Consider the following 22,878-nt stretch of genomic DNA (forward strand, 5'->3'; position numbering starts at 1 on the left):
CGCATCGGCACGTCCGTCGTGAAAGACACCACACCAGACCTGGCGTTTCTCCACCTGCCCGACGACCGTACGGCTAGCTGGAGGAACACGGGCATAAATCTCGGCAGCGACCACTACATCGTGGAAGTCGTCATCTCGCTCCGACCCAACAGTAAGACCAGCGCCGACGACGGGCAGATCAAGCACCGGCTGAAGAACTGGCACGATTACCGCACCGAAGACCTGGGTGAAATCACGGACATAGAGCAGTGGACGCGCAAAGTCGTCGCAGCCGTCGAGAAGGCGACGTCCGTCACGGAGACGTCCGAGGAGACCACGCGAATAGACCCCCGGCTCGCGCACATGCTGGAGGCTCGAAGCTTGCTACAGCGAACGTGGAAGCGGCAGCGGCACAACCGCGCCCTCCGCAAGCGGATCGCCACGCTCGGCCGAGAAATCGAGAAGTACAGCCGCCAGCTGTGCGCGCAGCAATGGTTCGAGCTGTGCAACGAAGCCGACAGCCAGCTCCATCGCGGGGGAACGTGGAAACTCCTCCGTCACCTGATGGACGAAACCCAAAGCAAGGAGTATCAACGCCACCGGCTCGCGCAAATCATGTACGCGGCGACGAAGGAGCTCGGAGAACGGGAGGTACACAAGCGGCTCAACGAGCGCTACCTTCCCGAGACCGCGACGGAACAACAAGGAGAGTACGCCGGCCCGCCCAACCCTTCGCTCGACCGCGACATCGAGGAGTGGGAGGTCCGGCGCGCCACCCAGGCCCTTAACTACCGATCGGCAGCGGGCCCGCACCGCGTCACGAACAAGGCGTTGCGTAACTTGAGCGACGCGGCCATAACATCGCTCACAAAGTACTTCAACGAGCACTGGCGAGTCGGCAGCCTCCCGCGACAGTGGAAGACGGCCAAGACAATTCTCATACCGAAGCCCAACAAGCCGCCGGGCATAGAGAGCCTGCGCCCCATCTCTCTCACGTCGTGCGTGGGGAAGGTGTTGGAGCACGTTCTCAACGACCGGTGGCAACGGTATCTCGAGTCCAACGGCCTGTACCCTGACCCCACGCTGGGCTTCCGCTCGCGGCTGGGGAGGGGACACAGGACGCAATGCTGCTGCTGCAACGCGAGGTGCTGGCTCCGCCGTCGGGACCGACCTTGGACAACCGCGCCATCCTGCGCCTGGACCTGAAGAGCACCTTCGACAAGGTGAAGCACTCCGCGATCCTGGCCCAAGTGTCCCGGCTCAGCCTGGGACAACGGTCTTACAACTACGTTCGAACCTTCCTGACCGGCAGCACGGCCCGACTGGAGGTGGGCGGGACACAACTCGAGGAGCGAGAACTGGGCAGCGTCGGCACGCCGCAGGGCTCTGCCATCTCGCTGCTGCTATTCAACCTCGTAATGATCGGCGTGGCCCGCCGCCTGGACGAACTACCCGACGTCCGCTACACCATCTACGCCGACGACATTACGCTGTGGGTGCCGGGCGGCAGCGACGGCCACATCGAGTCGGCGTTACAAGAGGCGGTGGACGGCATAGAGGAGAGCCTGCGCGGCACGGGTCTCCGATGCGCCCCGCAAAAATCGCAACTCCTGGTCCTGCCCCCGACGGGACGTCACCGCAAGAAGACCGAAGCGGAGCGCAGCATCGTGGTACGCGGGAGCGACGGCACGGCGATCCCCGAAGCGACGAGCATCCGCGTCCTGAGTATGCACATCGACGCGAGCCGACGCTACAACACCACCACGGTCGAACGGTTGGTAACAACGATGGGCATCGCCACGCGCCTCGTCAAGCGCCTCGCCACGCGGGCGCGCGGCATGCGAGAAGCGAGCCTGCTGCGCCTGCTGCAGGCGTTCGTGGTCAGCCAGGTGGCCTACGTGGGAGCCTTCCACGACTGGCGGACCCAAGAACGCGCAAAGATCGACGTGGCGATACGCAAGTCGTACCGGGCGGCCCTGGGCCTCCTCAACAGCACGAGCAACGCGGCCCTCGCGTCTCTAGGAGTACACAACACGCTCTCGGAGATCAGCGAGGCGCAGCGAACGTCTCAACTGGAGCGCCTAGGGTCGACCCGCACGGGCAGAAGGTTACTACAGCGCGTGGGACTAAGCTGCTCCTTCGACGAGGAGGACGAGCAAGTACCGCTGCGCGACGACATCGCAAGCAGCCTGGTGATCCCGCCGCTACCCAAGAACGTGGCGCCGGGGCGAAACTCGGAGCGGAGGATGGCGCGGGCGTGCGCGCTCGCCAAGGGGTACAATGGGAGGAGCGACGCGGTGTACGTGGACTCTTCCAAACGCCGCGACAGGGAAGACACCTACGCCGTGGTGGCGATACGAGCCGCCACGGGAGAAGTACTGAGTGCGGGCAGCGTGCAAGCCAAGACCGCCAGACAGGCGGAGGAGGCGGCCATAGCGCTGGCCCGGCTTCACCCCGACACGCGAACGGTGTTCAGCGACTCGAAGTCGGCCATCGCCAATCTCGCCAGGGGTATGGTCTGCAAGACAACGATGCGAGTCCTCTCCGGCATCGGGGAAGGCGCGCGCAAGAACGCAACGACGACCGTGCGCTGGTTTCCGGCCCACATGGGTCGGGAGCTGCGAGGCGGCTACAGGAACGTCAACGAGGCAGCCGACGCTGCGGCCCGTGATCTCGCCGCGTGCCGGGCCGCGCCAGCGACGGACGCCGACGTCGACGAGGAGCCAAGCAACGACGAGGACGACAACGGCGCAGAGCCCCTGACCACATGCGGTGCTACGCTGTGTTGGTACAGGACAGAGAGGCAGGCCTATCCTCCGCCCCACCCGGGGCACGCGAGAAGAGAGGCCGTGCTTCTACGACAACTGCAAACCGGGACGGTGCTTACGCCGGCGCTCGCGCGCCACGTGTGCCCGGACATGTACGAGGACGAGGTGTGCAGTGTGTGTGCGCGTGTGAACGCAGACTTGGCCCACTTGATGTGGGGATGTGCGGACCACGACTCAAGTACGGGGAGGCCGATCCTCCCACCGGACATTGCGGACTCAGTGCGCTCTTCGGGGCGAGAAGATCAGCTAAGGGCCATCCAGCGGCTCGAGGCTGCACTGGACAGGCAAAGGCGAAAGGGGAACCCGCACTCCCCTCGGCCTCCTCCTTCGGGAGCGAGGGCTAGGGGCGACATGTGCGGCACTCCAAGTAGCCCGCGCCGACCAGACGTAGACCTCGGGGTCGGCCCGACGCCGCGGTGAGCGGTGAAGACTACGGGACGGTGAAGCCCTGCGTGGCCTGACCCGTCCCCGACTGCCGGTACCTCAATAAAGTCCTTTCTCTCTCTCTCTCTCTCTCTCTCTTGGTTTCTAGTGTTAGCTGCTGTTGCAGTTCTACGCTTTGAGTTGTGTTTCACTGTGCGTCGTCTTGCAAGATAGAGAAGATTTTTCCTTCGTACTCTCAACATTAGCTGGCACTGGTGATTATTATCCAGCAGTGGCAAATTGAGAGCACCGCCGTTGAGGTCCTTTGTCCTTGAACGATTAATTCTAGCAGTGTCGCCTTTCTTGCTCACGTGCTGCTTTCTAACTGCCTTACGTTTGAGCAATGGAGGACCAAGTACGCGAGGTTGTAACGAAGGTATCCTTTTCTTTTCGCCAGGAAAATCACTGTCAAACACCGTGGGATTCATACTTTTGCACGCTGTATCATTGGTTTCTTGGAGCACTGTTTCTCCTTCACAAGGCTTCTCCTGGGGCATCTTCGGTGTCCGGTAATCGATGTCAAAGTCGCTGGTGGTTTCTAAAGTATGCGCAAGTCCGGTCCTGGCAGAAATCTTGCTTTCGCTTCATGAACGAGTGGTGGTTGTCTCTCCCTCGCTTCCAGTTTCTTCGGGAGAATTCACAAGATTGATAGCTTCCATTGGGGTAATATATTGGAAATTCCTGTTCAGTTCTTGTCGTCGGTCATCATTTTCCGCTCCACGAGTTTGATTTGCATATGAAGTTTTGCTACTTTCCAAATATCTGGTCTGATTATCCCGGCGTTCCCTGCGTTCGGCGCGAACTCGTTCTTTGAGAGAAGCAATTAGGTTTTCACGAGCTTTCTTTGTTTCAGCTATTTTAAGTTCAATCTTGGATTTTGCCATAAAAACTAGGTAGTCAAAGTTAAATGCGTCTTCATACTCGGCCTCCAGATTATCAATGTCTACACAATATTCCACTTCTCGGTTAATCTGGCGCAGTTCGTCGTGATGTACTGTTAACTTAGTAGCAAGCTCACTCAACTGACAAATTGATGGTCTTGTCACTGGGAGGAGGTCTTCAACTTGGCCGATGATTGTCGTGATTTCTAGTCGGACGATGCGCCGCCTTTCGAGATGGGTCTCCATGGTCCGGTCCAGCGTCGCGTCCATTGTAAGAGCTGACGACCGGGCTCAGAAGGCAGAAGTCGGCGTCGTCTCCGCGTCGGTTTTGTCTCCTCTCACGGACATCTCGTGCTGTGTCGGGCAGATATCTCTTGTGGTTGGGTTCGTTCAACCTTCTTCTTCTAAGGCTGCCCCGCTGTTCTCCGAGTTGGAGGCTTCCTGTGCGGCTTCATTCCCGATCTCCAGAGGTAAGAAGGCGGTCGAACAAAAGCGAAATACGCTCGCTGTAGCTCACCTCTGGAGGTCCCTTCTCCCGGGTTTCGGCACCAAAATATGTGGAGAAAGGGACGAGCCTCGGAGCCCCTCCCGATGATGCCTTTAATCGAACATACTTCTGATGATGATAGTGGGGCACGAGAGAATGATATCCACTTATTTCACAACACGCACAACAGCCCCTCAATGAGTAATGACAGTGAGAGTATCAGCCCATAATGGCGTCAGGCGTGCATCCAAATCGTATTCCTCAATCAACAGGTCACTGGAGAGTTGGTTCCACGGTGCCTTAATTATAAAGGATAGTACCCACATATTCCGAAGCTAAAGGCAGTCGTTCCATTAACTAGTGGCTGTGCCTACGAGAGGATATCGCCAGCAGCAATTACCACAGCATGTAGCTCCTGCGACAAATGCCAACAGCGAGTGATGCTCACCCCGGTAAGCCCCGCATATCGCGCAAGAAGCGCACGTTCACTCGCCACTCATGAGTGGTGAGTTGAGCTCGCCTCGAGTGGAACTCTCACTCGCGAGTGGTGACTGGAGCTCATCGCGAGTGGAACTCTCACTCGCGAGTGGTGACTGGGGCTCACCGCGAGTGCAACTTGCACTCGCGAGTGGTGAGTGGGGTTCACCGCGATTGGCTTTCGCACTCGCGAGTGCTGAGCGGGGCTCGCCGCAAGCGGAACTCGCACTCGCGAGTGGTGAATGGGGCTTACCGTGAGTGGCGATCACACTCGCACTCAGCAGGCCAAAACGACAGCGAGGCTCCCTCACCACTCACTCGTGAGTAGTGAGTCTGGGGTGTGTGAGGGCACTCATGAGTGAGTTTGCCGACCTATGCTTGCAGTCAGCATTTCTCTGAGAGTGCGGTTGTGCGAAAGGGTACTTTTCGGAGCTTGGAGGGGAAGGACTACTGAATGTCGAAGAGGTGAAAACGATGCAGTACCGTCGATTTTACCGTTGGCTACAACCCCCCAGCTACTCAGTACAAGCAGCAGCAAAAAGAAAGCGTCCGCTGCCGGAAAACGTTCCGAAATACAAGGAAAGTAGCCCAGTTTCTGAAATGGATTAAACTAGCGGATAGTACGCTGATGTTTCTTTGTCGTAAATGACGTTGCACAACTCGGGTAAGTTCAACCAGGAAGCAGCGGAGACGAAGCGATGTTGCCAAGGTCACTGCCGGTGTCCAATGTTTAGAGGGGTTGCGCGCGTCTAAATAGACTTAGGACGCCCCAACCCTCGCAGCTGTTTAAACAATGCAATAAAACACACCTTAAGGCTGCGTTGTGTGAGCTTACAGAAACACCGTTGTTTTATACGCATACCGCGGGTGCCTGCGGACCACCTTGCTTCGGACAGTAGTAGGCCGAGCCCACGGAGCAATAATTATGGTGGAGGGGCACCAGGGCTTGTCCTGTCGGCGCGTTGAAGTTACGGCGCCGGGCACTGCACCGCCGCGCCCTCTGTCGCGAGGCGCCAAAGGCAAGGGGCTCGCCGCTTCAAGGTGAGTCAGCGCATAGCCGGCTGCCGTCATGGGCATATGATGCGGACGAATCCCTCGCGCGACTGGACTTTCAGTGGAGTCGGTTTGCGGCGGAAGAAGTCATCGCGTTTCAAACATCGTTGTCGTTAGGCGAAGGGGCTTTGATTTTTTTTAAAGACGATATTCTTTCTTGGGCTTCTTAAACCCAAAAATTTTGGTCTGTCTGTATGTCTGTATGTCTGTCTGTCTGTGATTCGATTCAGCCACCCGGCCAAAGTAAAACAACGCCAGCGCAATACGTCTTATATAGTGACAGCTAAATCTACCCAAGACCGGTGTAATGTTCAAACTAGTCAACATTGTTCAACAAGAACAAGATATTACGCAAATATAAGACGACAAATTAATACAGAAGTTATATTTGCAGCGTTTCTTCATAAAAAGTCATACATGCTTGATCTTTGCCAAATTAAATATTTCAACTGCAGAAAAAATTCACACCGCCGTCGCCTGCTGCCGCCCGCGCCACTATAGCTTCTGGCGCCATTTTAAAAAATCAACCGGCAGCAGTTACGAAAGGTTACACTAGATAGGTTCCACGTTCTGCTTGGAACGCACGTAAATTAGGGCAACGCGGTTCTATAAACGCTGAAATGGGCGTCTCCATTCACGCGCGTCTCCGCCGTACGGCAGCGTTTGCATAAAGAAGCCCGGCGTGGAGCAGTCGAACGCGGTACATTTAAAATGATTTAGGCAAACATTTGGCGTCTTTACTTTGGGAGGAGCGCGACGCAAGAAGAACTTGAGAGGTTAGCGGGAAAGCGAAGGGAGGCATTTACTTGGCAAAAGTCGATATAGACTATCGTCCATTGTCGACATTTGCAACTAAAGGAGCAGATATGCGGCCAATTTTTTAGAACGGAACCTACAATAAAAAAAACAACAATTGGTGCAGAATCTAGGTATGATTAGTTCCAGTGAATGACGTTTATTGTCGTCTTTGCCATAAGTTTGTATTTAGGCTGTCCTAACTTCCTTGCCCTGGCTGTGCAACATAAAAAGCGCGCGCAAATTTGAGAAGCCAGCGAGAGGACGAGAAGGAGTGAAAATTTTTTTATAAGAATAAAAGAGAGTTAGCGCCTGAGGCCCTCCACACAGGTGCAGTCCCTATTCCGGGACCCCATTGGTCAAGGCTGCCGCCCTCGCCCGCCGCCCTTTGAGACTCCAGCCCCGAGCCCGAGAGTGAACCACTCGTGGCGGAAAGGCGGCGTCGACAGAAAACGTCCGCTCCGGAATTCCTTGTTGTTCTTCGTTTCGAGCGCGGTAGGGCTTTTAACTAGGACAGTATTTATTAATCACTGCTGCTAAACGTCCATCACTTTTATTTATTTATTTTACAGAAAGAAATCTGGCAATTCTGATAATATATTCGATGATACTACAATTTTTGTTCGTCGTTCGTCGCGTCCGTAGAAGAACCTGTAAACTACGGCAACGCGCTTGACGCGTCATCTATTGCGCTGCTCCGCAAGCAGAATTTTCTCCTCGCCAGACAGTGACATTAACGCGCAGCCGGCCCCCGCTGTCCCAGCCCAGCAGATTCCCCTCCCTCAAATACTTCTTTCTCCCTGGCCGAGCCACTTGAAGCCCAGGACGCTGCGAAGCTTAGTTTAGAGTTCTGCCCCCAGATGTCCTTTCAATCAAAGGTCTACGCGCGGCCCCACCAACTTTATTTCACAGATTTTTGGGCAGCCGTGTCGACATCTAAAAGTGTATCTTACACCGTGCCCCTAACGCGAGCCCAGTGGGCTTCCTGATTCTGGTGACAGGCACAGATCAAAAAATGCGCTGTTACCTAGTTGAAGCGCGACTACAGCGCTTGAAGTTTTCGTACGCCTGTAGACATCGAGAGTTGATATGAACGCGCATGGACACGCTGTAGCATGACGTTTTAGAAGCAATGCCGCACCCACGTACGCGTGTACCCGCGATAGAAATCAAGGGTCACACTTGAGGATAAAAACTAGCAGCGTAGATTAGGAAACAGACTCGTTGGGAAGACATTCTAGTTCAAATTAACTAAATATGGTCGTGGGCGGGATACGCCATGCGCATGAGGAACAACACGGGGATATCCCGTTAGGCGGAGCGGGGCGGTGGTTGTTAATTGACGGTAAATGCGCTCGGCGTCGGTCAAGGACTCGGTGGAGCCCGCCGCGGTGGGTCAGTGGCTAAGGTGTTGCGCTGCAGAGCACGAGGTTGCGGGTTCGAGTTCCGCCCGCGGCGGACGCTTTTCTGATGGAGGCGAAAAGCCAAAACGCCCGTGCGTACGAGATTTCGGAGCACGTTAAAGATCCCCAGCTGGTCAACATTAATCCGGAGCCCTCCACTACGGCGCGCCTCATCGCCTGCGTTGCGTCGGCGCGTTAACACGTTAAACCCTGAAAAAAAAAAACCTACAATCAATAAATCAGGACTCGGTGGAGGGATGAACTACAAAAATTCGGGGGAAAGGTGGATTTAGCTAGGGCTCGATACGCGTCACTGGAGATCTTTGGGGGAGGCCTTCGTCTCCCAGTTCACGCAGCAAGGATGGTGATGATTGTGGTGATGATGATGAATTACCGGTCCAGAGCCTTCCCGAGGCGTCGCACTTGGCGTCGTTGATTCGCGTGCCGGAGTTCTCCGTCTCCACCATGGCGATCAGCTCCTCATTCCTTTTTTTCATGTCGGTCACCTTCACGTAGTGGTTGTGACCGAGCACGATCTTGTGGGTGTGGTTTGCCAGCGGGATGGCGAACGGAACGGTGCCCTCTGCACACCCGAACAGGAAAGCAAAATCAGAGCCCGTTTTCTACGAGAGGGATCAAGCCTGGGCTAGCTGGTTCCACTTGACTCAAGCTGCAGCGCTGTAAAACCTCTAATCTCTAACCGCGAAAGCACTTGCGTAGCTAAACGAAGCACGCGCTGGCGCTGGACGGCAACGGCGGAGGGAATAAGTGTACAGCGTTTATATATTTGTTTATCTGCTTTTAGGTGTTGTGTTACGGTAGCTTACATGTATATAAATGTTTTCCGTGTTACGGAATTGTGAGAAGTCATGATTGCGTATGTCCCTTTCTTGTCCTTGTGGGCGTTTTGTAGGGGGAGCTACACTGGCCGAGGTTAAACAGTTTCGCGTGGCTTCTGGAGAGCCGTGCTGCGCATGCGCGGGGAGCAGTGACGTCTCCCGGCACACAGCTGGCACTCCTCAGCCACCGCCGCCACGATTTTATTCTATTGTATTGGATTGGAAATCATTTTAGCAGCAGTAAGCATGATAATCAGATAATCCTAGACAACCAGGAAACCTAAGGATAACCAGCTGAACCTTAGCTCACGCTACCTATATCCTGGCATAGCCGAGCTAAGGCCCCTGCTATTTTTTTTACTGCGCTGTAGCTTCAGTCTTAAGGCAGATAGTTTAAACCCGAGTTTAAGTGCGAAATCCAAACTTCTTCGGCACAGTCGGAATGGCGCAATCGGATAGACGTCGGCTTCACAGCGCGAGGGATAGCACGGAGAGCGATTTTTAGACGTCTGATACTAAGTTGGCTTTTTATTTATTTGTTTATTTATTTATGGATACTGTACCCCTCACTTGAAGGTCATCACAGGGAGGAATACAAACCAGAAAACAATACACAATCACAAGACAGACATTAGGTTTCGTGTTGCCGGTAGTATAATTCTAGCGAACACTCAAACGCTTTGACATTCGAACTAGTAACAGCATACTCTGGAAGTCTATTCCACCCTTCTATGCTATAAGGAAAAAAAATTTTAAACCAGTCTAGACGGACCAAAAAAGGCCTTATTGTGTTACTATGGTTCAACCGAGCTCCTCGTTTGGGTGGAGGTTGTATGTATGTGTCTTTATTTATTTTTATTTCGCCCCTTATAATTTGAAACAGGAGTTTTATACTTTGCTTTTCGCGGTGCACTTGCAGGAGTTCTAAGTTGCATGATTTTAAAAAGTTTGTGACGGAATCTGTCCTCCGGTACCGTGAGCAAATAAAGCGCACTCCTTGCCTTTGAATTTTTTCTAGTTTATCACTCAGTGACTGCTAATAAGGACTCCATACAGATGACGCATACTCCAAAATAGGTCGAACAAATGTCTCATATGAAAGTAATTTGACATCTCTAGGGGCATGTTCGAGTTTTTTTCTCAAGTAAAAGAACTTTCTGTAGGCTTTTGAACACACCTCCTCAACGTGAGTGTCCCACCCCAAATCGCTGGTAATAGTCACCCACAAGTATTTAAAGCTGTGTGTTCTGGTCAGAAAGTTATGTCCAATTTTATGATCATAAGCGAGTACAGATTTCTTCTTGGTTAGATGGATGAACGTAGTCTTTGAAAAGTTAATTTCCATCCTCCACTGGACGCACCAAGTGTAGAAAAGAAGGACGAAGCGGGCGTGAGCACGAGCCACGATCATCATCGGTAGTTGTTCGAAGACAGCGAATAAAGAAACACGTATCGCTCCGTCTAGGGCTCTGGGCCGTGACTCTCGGTAGCTTCCGCGACACCTTTGGTGCCGATCAACCCGGGAAATCGCCCTTCGGAGCATCATCCGCATGGCTTCGTCCATCGACCGCCTTCGGAAGGCTCGTGGCGTCGTCAGGAGCGGCGTCACGCGAGCTCTCAACCAGCTGAATGACCTGCTGCAGCAGCCCTCTCCCGACGCGGCGACCCTTAGCTCCCACGTCGACTACATCGTGCAGCAAGACGCTGAGCTCACCGCCCTCAACGAGAAAATCGCCGATGCCACGGATGACGACGGGCTGGAGCAGGAGCTCGAAGGAGCGGCAGAGTATACGCGCAAGATATCCTACGCCGTCTCTCAAGCACGCTTCCTCCTACGAAACGCCCAGCAAGCGCCCAGCGCGACCGATTCCAGCGCCAGCGGAGGGACAGCAGCTCCAATTACTGCTCCCACGGGTGCGTCAGGCGGGCACACGCATGCTTCACGTCATCGGAAGGTTATGCTTCCCAAGCTCCAGATCCCAGCGTTTTCGGGAAATCTGCACGACTGGCAAGCGTTTTGGGATCATTTTAATGTGACCATCCACGAAAATGCCGAGCTGCCGAAGATTGAGAAGTTCAAGTACTTATTGACATACTTGATCGGCGACGCCAAACGAGCCATTGAGGGAATCCGGCTTGCTGACGCGAACTACGACCTCGCGGTGAAGACCTTAGTTCAGCGGTTCGGCCGACGAGACTTGCTCATCAACGAGCACATTGATCAACTCATGGCAACGAAGCCGATCAGAAGCTCAATGGACATCGAGAGGCTCCGCGAAATGTACGACAAGGTGCAATTCCGTGACAGCGCCCTCGAAGCCTTGGGAGTTCCGCGAGAGCAGTACGCCGTAATTCTGAACCGTGTGCTCCTCCGATGCCTGCCGGACGACCTGACTCTAATGTACCGGCAGAGGGTTAAGGAGACGGACAAGGGGCTAACGGACGAATCCGCGACGCGGCAACAAGGAGCTGGCCAAGTGAAAGAGCTAATGGAATTCCTAAGAATTCAAATCGAAATTCGCGAGGAAGGAAGACAAGGACAGCCTCCCTCCAACGCAGCTCGTCGATCCGTCCAAAACGCCGACTTGATCTCTCCAGCGCAACCGGAGGCACCCGTCCCCTCAGCGTCAGCCTTGACTGCGAAGTCCGAGTCCGTAACGATACCAGCGTGTCCCTTGTGTGACAGCCATGGTCACAAGGTGGCGGACTGCCTAGTTGACATGTCGGCGAACGAGAAGAGGACGCGATTACGCAACGCTCATTGCTGTTTTCGGTGCGGCCGACGCAACCACGTGGCGCGTCAGTGCAGAGCTTCCCGCAACCTGACCTGCAGCAGTTGCAATCGGCGCCACCTAACCGTCCTGTGTGACTTGTTCAATCCGACTGGCAGCAGCACGCCCAGATCAACACACCGGGTACAAGCTAGAGAAAGCGCACCTGCTGTCATGACGGCTTCGAGCGGACACTCCGGGGCAACGTCCGTGTTGCTCCAGACGCCCCGAGCCTTGGCAGAGGGTGTACGGCGACGCCTTGTTGTTCGAGTGCTGTTAGACACTGGCAGCCAACGCACCTTCATTCGCCAGGATGCGGCTAAGGCCCTGAAATGCACGGTTCTCGGCACGGAAGACCTATCCTTAGTAACGTTCGGTACTGCGAAGTCACCCAAGGTTCTACGGTGCCGGCGAGTACAGGTGACGCTACGCGGACAAGCTCGTGGAAGGTCGGTCGTGTTGGAAGCGTTAGAGGTTCCGAAGATCTGCTCCCTTACGAGCCCGGAACTCGACAACGTGACCGTAAAAACCCTTATAGAAAAGCGGTACGACATAGCCGACGCCTTCCATCAGAGCACATGGAAGGCAAATGAAATCAGCGTACTGGTTGGTTCCGACGCCTACTGGAAGGTGGCCACGGGCAGGGTGGACAGAATCAACGGAGACCTCACAGCGGTAGAAACAGTTCTAGGCTGGACCGTTCAAGGAAGGCTCGCTTCTACCGCCTGCCCTTTTACCAGTGCCATGTTCCTGTCGTGCACCTCACCCGGACATTTGGACTTTGACGCGTCCGCCATGTGGCGGCTGGATGCCATTGGCATTGATGACCCGAGTCACCAAAAGTCGCTGCAGGATAGCCCGATGGAAACGTTCGAGCGAAAAATCACCCGTATCGAAGGCCGGTACCAAGTACCGCTCATGATCCAGGCTCCTGGTTTACCTCCTGGCAGCGACAATCGTCAGCTCGCGGAGCACCGTCTGCGAACGCAACTGAACCGATTCCGGGAACAACCTGAGTTGCTCGAGCAGTATGACAGGGCAATTCGAGCATATTTTGACGAAAACCACGCGGAACAAGTTGCGGAACAGCAGAGTCCAGGCGATAACTTGTATTACATGCCCCACCATGCCGTCATCCGAAAGGACGCAGTGACAACAAAACTCCGAGTAGTGTTCGACGCTTCTTCGCATATAGCCGGCCAGCCATGCCTAAACGACGTCCTTTGCTAGGGCATGAAGCTTGGGGTCGAAGTCGTTCAGCTGCTCATGACTTTTCGTTGTCACCCTGTTGTCATTGTCGCAGACATAAAAAAGGCGTACCTGCAGTTGCTGATTCGACCAGAAGATCGCGACGCGTTGAGATTCCTCTGGGTGGAACGACTGCCCACGCGAGATAATCCGGCGTCCCCCATTGTAACCTGGAGGATGACCCGTGTACCGTTTGGCGCGTCATCCAGCCCATTCCTTCTGGCTGCCACGATTCGCCACCATCTCCAGGCCTGTCGGGAGCAGTACCCGGAAACAGTAGCGCTGCTGGAAAGGGCATTCTACGTGGATGACCTCATAATTGGTGTACCTAGCGTCGAAAAGGCAATTCAAGTGTACGAGGAAGCTCGCAAAATATTCTCCGAGGCCGGAATGGAGATACGAAAATGGGCATCAAACTCAGAGGAGCTCGGACATCAGTTTGTGCGGGACAACGTCGCAATCGAAAATGAAGCGGGAGACGCAATCAGGATGAAGGTGCTGGGAGTCCCATGGGAGCGTGCTGGAGACTGCATTTACCTGTCGACGAAGGACGCACCAGAATTTGCGGCAGCCAATCCGTCAACCAAGCGCACCGTGCTGCAGACGTTTGCGAGGATGTATGATCCCTTGGGATACTTTGCACCATTCACCGTAACGGCCAAGCTTGTGTTCCAGGACCTCTGGAAGAAGAGCCGCTCATGGGATGAACGCCTTCCAGATGACGAACAAGCGCGATGGAACAGCTGGTGCGCCCAATTAACAGAGTTGACTGAGGTCCAGGTTCCACGGTTCATGTTCTCGCACTCGTTCGATGTGGAGGGTTCAATCGAGATCCACGCTTTTTGCGATGCAAGCCCGCGAGCTTACGGCGTTTCTCTATACGTCCGAAAGCTGGGTGACAATGGCCTATATGACACCAGATTGTTAATTAGCAAGAGCCGAGTCGCCCCTATCAAGCCCATCTCCCTGCCTCGGCTAGAGCTTCTTGCCTGCGTTATTGGAGCACGACTCGTACGTTATGCCAAAACAACTGCAATTCTGGAAGACTCCCCCGTCAGTTTGTGGACGGACTCTCTTGTCGCGCTGCACTGGATTACTAGCGCCGCCACAAAGCGTGACCAGTTCGTACAACACCGCGTGGCCGAAATACGACGACTAACTGCTCCTACAGACTGGAACCATTGCAGCGGGAAAGACAACCCGGCAGATTTATTCACACGAGGTATATCGGCGGCGGCTCTTCTGCACTCAACCCAATGGTGGCACGGACCTTCGTGGCTCCTAGGTCCAAAACAGGAGTTCCCTGAAACGCAGATTGATCATGTTGACCCGAAGGAGCTCGCAGTGTCACAGGAAACTTTGGTTTGCCCTTGCGATGTCACAAAGCACGAACAGCTACTGACCGTAGAGAATTACAGCACCCTCAGGCGCCTTTTGCGGGTCACGGCCTGGATTCTACGTTTTCTGCAAAATGCCCAGCGGCGAGGGCCATCAGTAAGCGGTCCCCTCACAGCAACTGAGATAATGAAGGCCGAACGCTACTGGATGCGGCACGTACAGCTGGAGTTATTCAGCACTGAAGTACGCGCACTGTCAGTCGGTCAGACCGTTCCTTCTACATCAGCGGTGCTTCGACTTTCACCCTTCATGGATGACGAAGGTCTGCTCCGCGTAGGAGGCCGATTACACCAATTGAATTGCAGCATCGACGTCAAGCACCCGATTCTGCTACCTGCGCGGCACAAGTTTACGTACCTCGTTGTTTTGGCGGCCCATCACCACACTCTTCACGGTGGAGTCGAAGCCACGCTCACGGAGACACGAGAACGTTTCTGGATTGTGAAGGGACGCCAAACCGTCAAAAGGGTGCTGGCCCAATGTCTGACGTGCAGACGCCGGAGGCTGACTGCCCAAGCTGCACCGTTTGCTCCATTGCCAAGCGACAGAATCACGGCAGCACACCCGTTCTCTGTGGTAGGCCTGGATTTCTGTGGACCACTCTCCGTGCGTGGAAAAGCTCCTCCGGCAAAAGCCTACATTTTATTATTAAATGCAGAGCATTTCAGTAACTCACGATGTCACCCGCGTTGGCGTCCGTAGTCCGCACGCTCACTGCGCATGCGCGTCGAGTCGAGGCGAAAGCGAACACTCTCTCGCGAGGGGCATTGGATTGGATTCTAACACTCTCTCGCGAGGGCATTAGATTGGATTCGATTGGATTGGCTTGGATTGGATTGGCTTGGATTGGCTTGGCTTGAATTGGATTTGGATTGGATTGGATTAAAGTGGATTGTGTTGGATTGTGTTGCGTCATAGCCGCGGCACGTTGCGTCATAGCCGCGGCAGACGCGCTGGGGCCGGCGCATGTGCAGTACTCTCTCTTCCGCGGTTTCCTCTCCTTCGGGCGCGCTCCGCATATAACCGGTGTGCCGTTCTCCGGCGAAGCAACATCCGCGCTTGGCTCAAACACCTAGGGTCCTCGCCGCTTTACAAGTACGCCAACGTCGTCGACTGGGACCGGCTTACGCAGTCCCTTCAACGTATATAAGCGGCGGAGCGCGCGTTCGGAATTCAGTCAAGGGCGTCTTTGCTTGGCTTTCGCTTGACGTGATGCTTTGCTTGCCTCGAGTAGATGCGACGCATTTACTCGAGTTCCCCCCGTGGGAAGATGCGGGCGGCTTTTTTCATGGGCTGTCACTCGTGCCATACATTTGGAGCTGACGTCGGATATGACAGCGGCTACGACGCTACTGGCCTTCCGTCGGTTCGTGTCAAGACGCGGCATACCGAACACTGTTTACTCTGACAACGCTCAGTCGTTTCAGAGTTGCGCTCGAGCATTTAAGGCCGCTGCGTCAGCCCTTCAAGAATATGCGACTGGGCTCAACGTGCACTGGAAATTCATCGTTGAGCGAGCCCCTTGGTGGGGTGGTTGGTGGGAGCGTCTCATTCGCTCCACCAAGGACGTTCTCAAGCGTTACCTTGGGCGCAGTAGCCTTACTGCCGAAGCTCTGTCCACCACCCTTTGCGAAGTGGAAGCTGTTATTAATAGCCGACCTCTAACCTACGTCGAAGACCACCCCGATGAAGGAGTGCCACTTACGCCTTCCCACTTCCTGACAGGCAGGCGTGCGCTCTGCATGCCCCAAGAGTTAGCGGTGACCGAGACGTCGTCAACCCCAGCTGACCTGCAGCGACGAGCACGCTACCATCAAAGGCTGACGGCTGAGTTATGGCGCAGATGGAGGAACGCATACTTGCTGTTACTGCGTTCGGCTCACAGCTGTCCCCAGGCAACTTCACCGCAGCTGAAGGTGGGCGACGTCGTAATAGTGCATGACGACAACGCTCCGCCAATGCAGTGGAAGCTGGGACGAGTGACAATGCTGCACCACGGCGTCGACGGCGTCGCTAGAGCGTGCTCGGTGCGGACAGCAACGGGTCACGCGATAAACCGTCCAGTGCAAAAACTTTATCTGTTAGAATCAGCCGCCTAATCATCTTGGGCCCGCGGGAGGATGTAGAAAAGAAGGACGAAGCGGGCGTGAGCACGAGCCACGATCATCATCGGTAGTTGTTCGAAGACAGCGAATAAAGAAACACGTATCGCTCCGTCTAGGGCTCTGGGCCGTGACTCGCGGTAGCTTCCGCGACACCAAGTATGCAAGGGTTTCAGACATCGCATAATTTTGATTTGGTCGTTTGTGCTAGTTACAGGAGTGTAAATTAAACAATCGTCTGCAAAACTTTTCATTTTAACCGGGCTTTCGACAATTCCTGAAATATCATTTATAAATATTAAAAACAGCAGAGGACTCAGAATAGGCCCCTGTGGGACACCGGACAATGCTTTCAATGAACTAGATGTGCAATCATCGACACGTACTTTTTGTTTACGGTTCTTTAAATACGCGGCTATACAATTTAGTATATCTGAGCTAAGTCCTAGTTGCTGAAGCTTAAAAATTAATTTGCTGTGAGGGACTTAATCGAACGCCTTTGTGACATCTGCACTAATGACGTCTATTTGCTGTCGAGCTTAGAGAGATAAATAAGCAGTATGACGCCATTAGTGATGCACAGGAAGCTTCGCTTTAAAACGAAGCTTTAGGGGACACCCTTGCTCCTCGCCCATATTGTCGGTCCAACTCGGACCGATTTTGCGGCCTTGCTTGGCAACAACATGCAAAGCAATCAAGGCGGCCTTCCGGGATTGGGACGCAGATCCTTTGCTCTCGGTTTGAGGCCTGTTCGTTGCACCGCCTTAGCGGGATGCTTAGTAGAGGCGGAGCGCATTATCGCTAGCGATAGCGCACCCTGCCTCTGGGAGACAGTGAATGTTGATCGTGATATTCAGGTTTGTTTTTTACTGCAAAGGAGTATGTCTAAACCCCCAGTTTTCATTCTGGTGTCATCGATTTACTCGGCGCCGCTCCAAGGCTCCTCCTCACCCCCGTTGATACCTCTTTCACAACTATTTTCCCTCTCTCCTCCACCGATGCCCCTTTGGCAAGATGCGCAGTCGGCAGCTAACGGCGGCAGTGCGGTTATCAGATGACAGCGAAAAATAAACAGAAGCACAGATGGGCGTAAAGAAATATGAAATTTGTGCGCAGCGCGAGCTGCAGTCTTCACGGTCACAATGCATTTCTGCTGCACCTCAGGAAGTTTTCGCGTGATCAGCGAACGCGCGGCGGCATGCGCTACTCTGCTGCTACCTAGCAGTGCGCCGCCGCCGCCGCCGACCAGCATGTTTCAAAACATGTTTTGACTTCCCCCGCAACTGTCACGTAGTTCGGATTATCCCCGTACGAGGGAGCAGAGAGTATGTTGTCGCATATCGTGTTTGTACTCACCGCGCAAACGTCACGGGCTTTGGATTAGTGGAGAATACAACAGCGACTGGGGAAAGTGTCACGGGGAGGGAGCTCCTTGGTGGCGATACATGAAACATGTGTGCGGGAAAGGCAGTGAGAGGGACGATGCCGTACCCGCACGTGTTGTACTCCACTTCTCCCTTCGCTCCACTTCACGCTAACTTTCTTTTGTAGCTGCCGCGTTCGCTCTCTCGGTTGCGCAGATATAACTAGACGCCGCTGCCGCGAAGCCCAGGTAATGGCTTGAAAACACTGCCCTCTCAAACGACCGACACCCGCCGTCTCCATCACTTCGCCAAGTAGCTGCAAATCCCTCCCGGTAGAAGAGAACCTTCCCCGGTTGGAACGCGAGCTTGAGCCCATATTTCTTTTTCAGCTTGGAAGGCCTTCCGAGTGACATTTTCGCCGGTGTCTTTCACGCCTAAGTATGCGCCATCACCGGTAGCCGGTTTATGCGTGCAAATTTTGCGGGTAGAAAAAAGGGGGCGCGCACGCACAGCTAGGCTTCATGCCTCTACCGATGAAATCCCGATTGTGCTGGTGGGAGATTTAGATGTCGAAATTACATGGCTCAATGCCGTTAGTCAGCTGCTCTTCTCAATCGAGTGGTTCGGGTGTGGGTTGATGTGTTGCACAGACATCTTACAAACACATTAAGATGCATACGAGGTGGAACGAAAACGGACAGGCACATGTTTGTGCGCGAGAATAGATCGCAAAGCCTTCTAGGTTGTAAATCATTATGGGACGGATGCATGCCGTTCGTTTCGAGGAAGAAGGGCAAGAATTGAAGCGTTGGCCCGAACACAAGCGCGAATGGGTGAAAAAACAATGGAAAGCTGCTGCACTGCCGTTACCGCCTCAAATTCGACTCGTGGAGTAGCGGCGAATCCTTCCTGAATGAACCGCAACTTTCCCGCTTGGAACTCCGGCGTGAGCCAATATCACTTCTTCAGAGGGCTTTCAGCGGATATTTTCGACGGCGTCTGTCACTTTTAGGGACGCGCACAAGACTGGTTGCCGGTCTGTGTATGCGGAGGTTTGTCGTGGAGAATAGTGGAGAATAACTATAGGTTTTATGCCCTTACTGATGAATGGCATTGCCATTGCGCTGGTGTGAGGTTAGGCCGCGGGCATTAAACGGACCAATGGGACCTGTCCGGGGTCCTTAGTGGTAGAACGAATTGGGTTTGTGTGCTAGGCTATGTTGAAATTACCGACGCAAAACCCGTATCGTGATCTATGGACTTAAAAAATGCTATATCACGCAGTTAGGTTAGCTGAGACGGGAATTGACGTCATTTTTTAAAGATATTACGACAGTTGCGGCAACAGTCTCAACCGGGCCTTACACAAATAGTAAGATGTTTACGACGCTAGAGGGACACAGGCAGTTCCATGTTTATCTGCAGGAACAAATCTTGGTTCCGTCAGAGGTTCATTCAGCTCATTAGGAAGCATGCTCCATCGCAAATTAGGATAAACGTTTTTTGTTTCGTGCACTTCGTGGACTTCATCCAGCTTTGCAGGTCATCCTTCTTCACAGAGTGGAGGGTCACTAATTTTTAGATGCAACGCATCTCATTCACCCGCCTTGTCCCTGCAACCGGCGTTGTCGCCGTCAGCGTCCGCCCCTCCCCCATTCTCCTCGCCGCGCCAGCTGCGCTCTCCGCCGCTCACCCCCTCTCCTCTCCGATAGCGAACACTCCCTCGCGAGAGGCATTGGATTGGATTCGATTGGTTTGGCTTGGATTGGCTTGCCTTGGCTTGGATTGGATTGAATTTGGATTGGATTGGATTAAAGTGGATTGTGTTGGATTGTGTTGCGTCAGAGCCGCGGCAGACGCACTGGCGCTGGCGCGTCCCCTCACCGTTATGCGCGCTATAAAACGCGGTGCCTGCGCCGCTCCGCTCCATCGTTCCAGCGCCATTCCTCCGCTGTCCAACGCTGCAACGTGAACCCCCTATGCGTCGCATCTACACAGGGGTTCCCGCGAAAGGAGGTCGGAGTTTTTCTTTTGATTTGATTTATTTTCGTTTTTAGTGGAGTTTGTTTGGCTGAAAGGAGAAGCCATAGTTGTGACGCAGCAGAAATCATGCGGGGCGGCGCTTGTTGTTCATGGAATTGGTCGGAAACTCCGTAAGTGAAACTACGTGACGATTGAAATCGACGCGATATGGACATTTTCAAATAGACAGAACGAACAGTCCTGCACCTCAACCGCTTCCAAAGACAACGACGGCGCCAAAATAGTCGCTTGGTTGGAGCAAGCGATGCCTGGGGAGCTCAGGTATCATAAATACTTTGAACAAAACGCGACGCTTCTCCACTGAACCTGAGGCTGAGGAACAAAAAGCACTTGAGCAAGATGGGAGTGCAGCGCTCAAGAATTACATAGGAAAGTTTACGGCTGGTTTTAGAGTGAACTAAAAGCTAGCTACTAAGACTCGTTGCGAGTGAGTGAATGGCAACACAGTGAAAATATGCAAAAAGTTTTGGCGGGAAAAGAGGGTGTCCTTGTTTCTACCTGTGCATGCTCGTGCGTATTTTTATCCCGCTCCTACCTCGAACTGCCGTTTTGCAATCCAAAGAATTTCTGCTAGTACTACCACCAATACTAGTAAGGCTATAAATGGTATTATGCTAATATAACTGCCGTTGCGATCCAGAAAACGTAGACTCACCGAAGTGTATGTTGTCGATGTCTTCGTGGGTCTCCGGGTCCAGGCGGCTCACGTATCCCGCGTAGCAGTCCACGTAGAGCAGCGCCTGCGACTTCTCGTCCCAGTGGGGCCCCGTGCCGACCTGGCAGCGCCGCTTGGAGGCCACGCGCACCCGTATTCCAGACATCACGACCGTCTCCAATTGTTCCCGACAGCGGTGTGGGCCTGCCGGTTAGCAATATCTCGAACAATTTTGCGGCGCGGGTGGCGGCCACTCGGCGCTCAGTCCGTAGCCGCGTGTTTAGTGTCCCAGCTTCCAAAGGGAATGCGCGGTCATAGTGCAGCCGCAGCTGGCCCTGGAGCTACCGCAACCTCGGAACACGAACGAATGGGCCTTCTTCTTTCTCGCCTTTGATCAGGGGCACACTGCGGCGCACACTGGGGCGCTCGGTGCGTATATTGGTCTGTTTAGTTGACCCTCGGGTGGCGATGGTTAGGTGAAAAGAATTTCGGCTGATGATGATGATGATGATGATCGCTATTGGTTTCCCCGTTGTAGCGGGGTGATGACGTCTCATCTTGCCAAAAGGACTAATATACTTATCTTTTATACTCTTAGTTTAATACTACCGCTGCTTAGGGCAGGCACAAAAACCTTTTTTTTTCTGTTCCAGGTGGTAACTGTACCCGCCAATATTCCCCTTTCCGCTTTTCGTCTCCAGCATTCTAATCTTCTGTTTGTCGCCTCGACAGCCCTGAAGTTAACTTCCTCTGTGCTACCATTAAATCCTAGGGCTTCTGGAAGCCGAATATTTCCCTCGTGTAGATTTGGATGGATACCCTCGTGCACTGGCACCCAGTGCCATCTAATGGTTTGCTCAGACCGTAAACTTTATTAGACAACTGCTACAATGCACCCGCGAGATGTCTAGGATCCCTCGGTGGTAATGATGATGATAGAACTTTATTTGGCCATAACTGCACTCTTAGTCTGGTTCCATATATGTTCTAGCTAACAAGGGTGATCCACATATTTTATGTGGATCCGAACGAAAAAATAACTGTAAGGAGACATATAAGCGGATCTTATCTGGAACGGTCAACTTGTTTTCTTTATGTTTGTGGTTTTTATCTGGAACCGAAAAAATGGGATCATGCGATGTCGGCGGTTCCGGTTACCGCTCCACTTATGTTCCAGTAAACGGTTGTGGAGAGAGATTTTGTATATTTTTTTCTCGGGTCGTGTTCCACATGACAGTGTAGGGCAGTGAAGTATGCAGTCTTTCATGCATCAACTGGAACAATGAACCGCACCCGCCGCGGTGGCTCAGTGGCTAAGGCGTTGCGCTGCTGAGCACGAGGTCGCGGGTTCGATTCCCTGCCGCGGCGGCCGCTTTTCTGATGGAGGCGAAAAGCAAAAACGCCCGTGTGTACGAGATTTCGGCGCACGATAAAGATCCCCAGGTGGTCAAAATTAATCCGGAGCCCTCCACTACGGCGCGCCTCATCGCCTGCGTTGCGTCGGCGCGTTAAACCCTACAATCAATCAAACAATGAACCACATATATATTTGGTGCTTCTTGACCGAAGATGCACTTGCGTGTTTAATATACACGCGCACACCGCATATAAAATTTAATGAACTTTGCCGACATTTATGAAATTGCCTTGCAGCAGTTAAATTTCATAATACGGCTAAGGTGTAGTTTTAGTGGTGTCCTTTGACAGAAAACGAAATCCCACTTTGCCAACGCCGTACAAACCATTAAAGATGTCAAGAGAAGGATATCTTAGGGAAAAGAAGAAATTGCAGGAACCCATTTCCAGGTCTTCCGCGGCCCACGAACCACTTCCGTGAACATCGCTTTTTTTCTAATTTGAGGGATGAAGTACAAAATCACCAGTGACTTGAATTTGAGAAGCATAAACGTCTTCCCTTTCCCCATCTTCCGTTCGCGCGAAGCCATAACTAGCTATAGTGCTAAAGAATTCTGGGTGTTTTTAAAGAAATACTTGTTGAGACTATTACGTGTTGCGCATTTTATTTACAAAGCTCCGATGAAACGGCAGTTTATGTTAAACGCTCAGTCATCATCTCGCTGTGGTGTAGTACGCGCACGATTTTAAGTGCTTCGTAGGACTGCATAAACGAC

At 53.4% G+C, this 22,878-nt stretch overlaps 1 protein-coding gene across 1 annotated transcript in view; it reads right to left on the minus strand.

Annotated features, from left to right (window-relative positions):
- LOC144157618 (regucalcin-like) overlaps window positions 1–20,912 on the minus strand; it is a 62,311-nt gene extending 41,399 nt beyond the window's left edge. Inside the window, exons 1-2 of the mRNA XM_077688446.1 lie at window positions 20,747–20,912; window positions 8,721–8,909 (exon numbers count right to left, since the gene is read on the minus strand). Coding sequence (XP_077544572.1) covers window positions 8,721–8,909; window positions 20,747–20,912 — 355 coding nt within the window. The remainder of the gene's footprint in view (window positions 1–8,720; window positions 8,910–20,746) is intronic.
- Between the last annotated feature and the right edge of the window lie 1,966 nt (window positions 20,913–22,878).

The sequence above is a fragment of the Haemaphysalis longicornis genome, unplaced genomic scaffold, assembly GCF_048455015.1.
Source record: "Haemaphysalis longicornis isolate Haplotype H1 unplaced genomic scaffold, Haemaphysalis longicornis Haplotype H1 scaffold_10, whole genome shotgun sequence".
NCBI lineage: Eukaryota > Metazoa > Arthropoda > Arachnida > Ixodida > Ixodidae > Haemaphysalis > Haemaphysalis longicornis.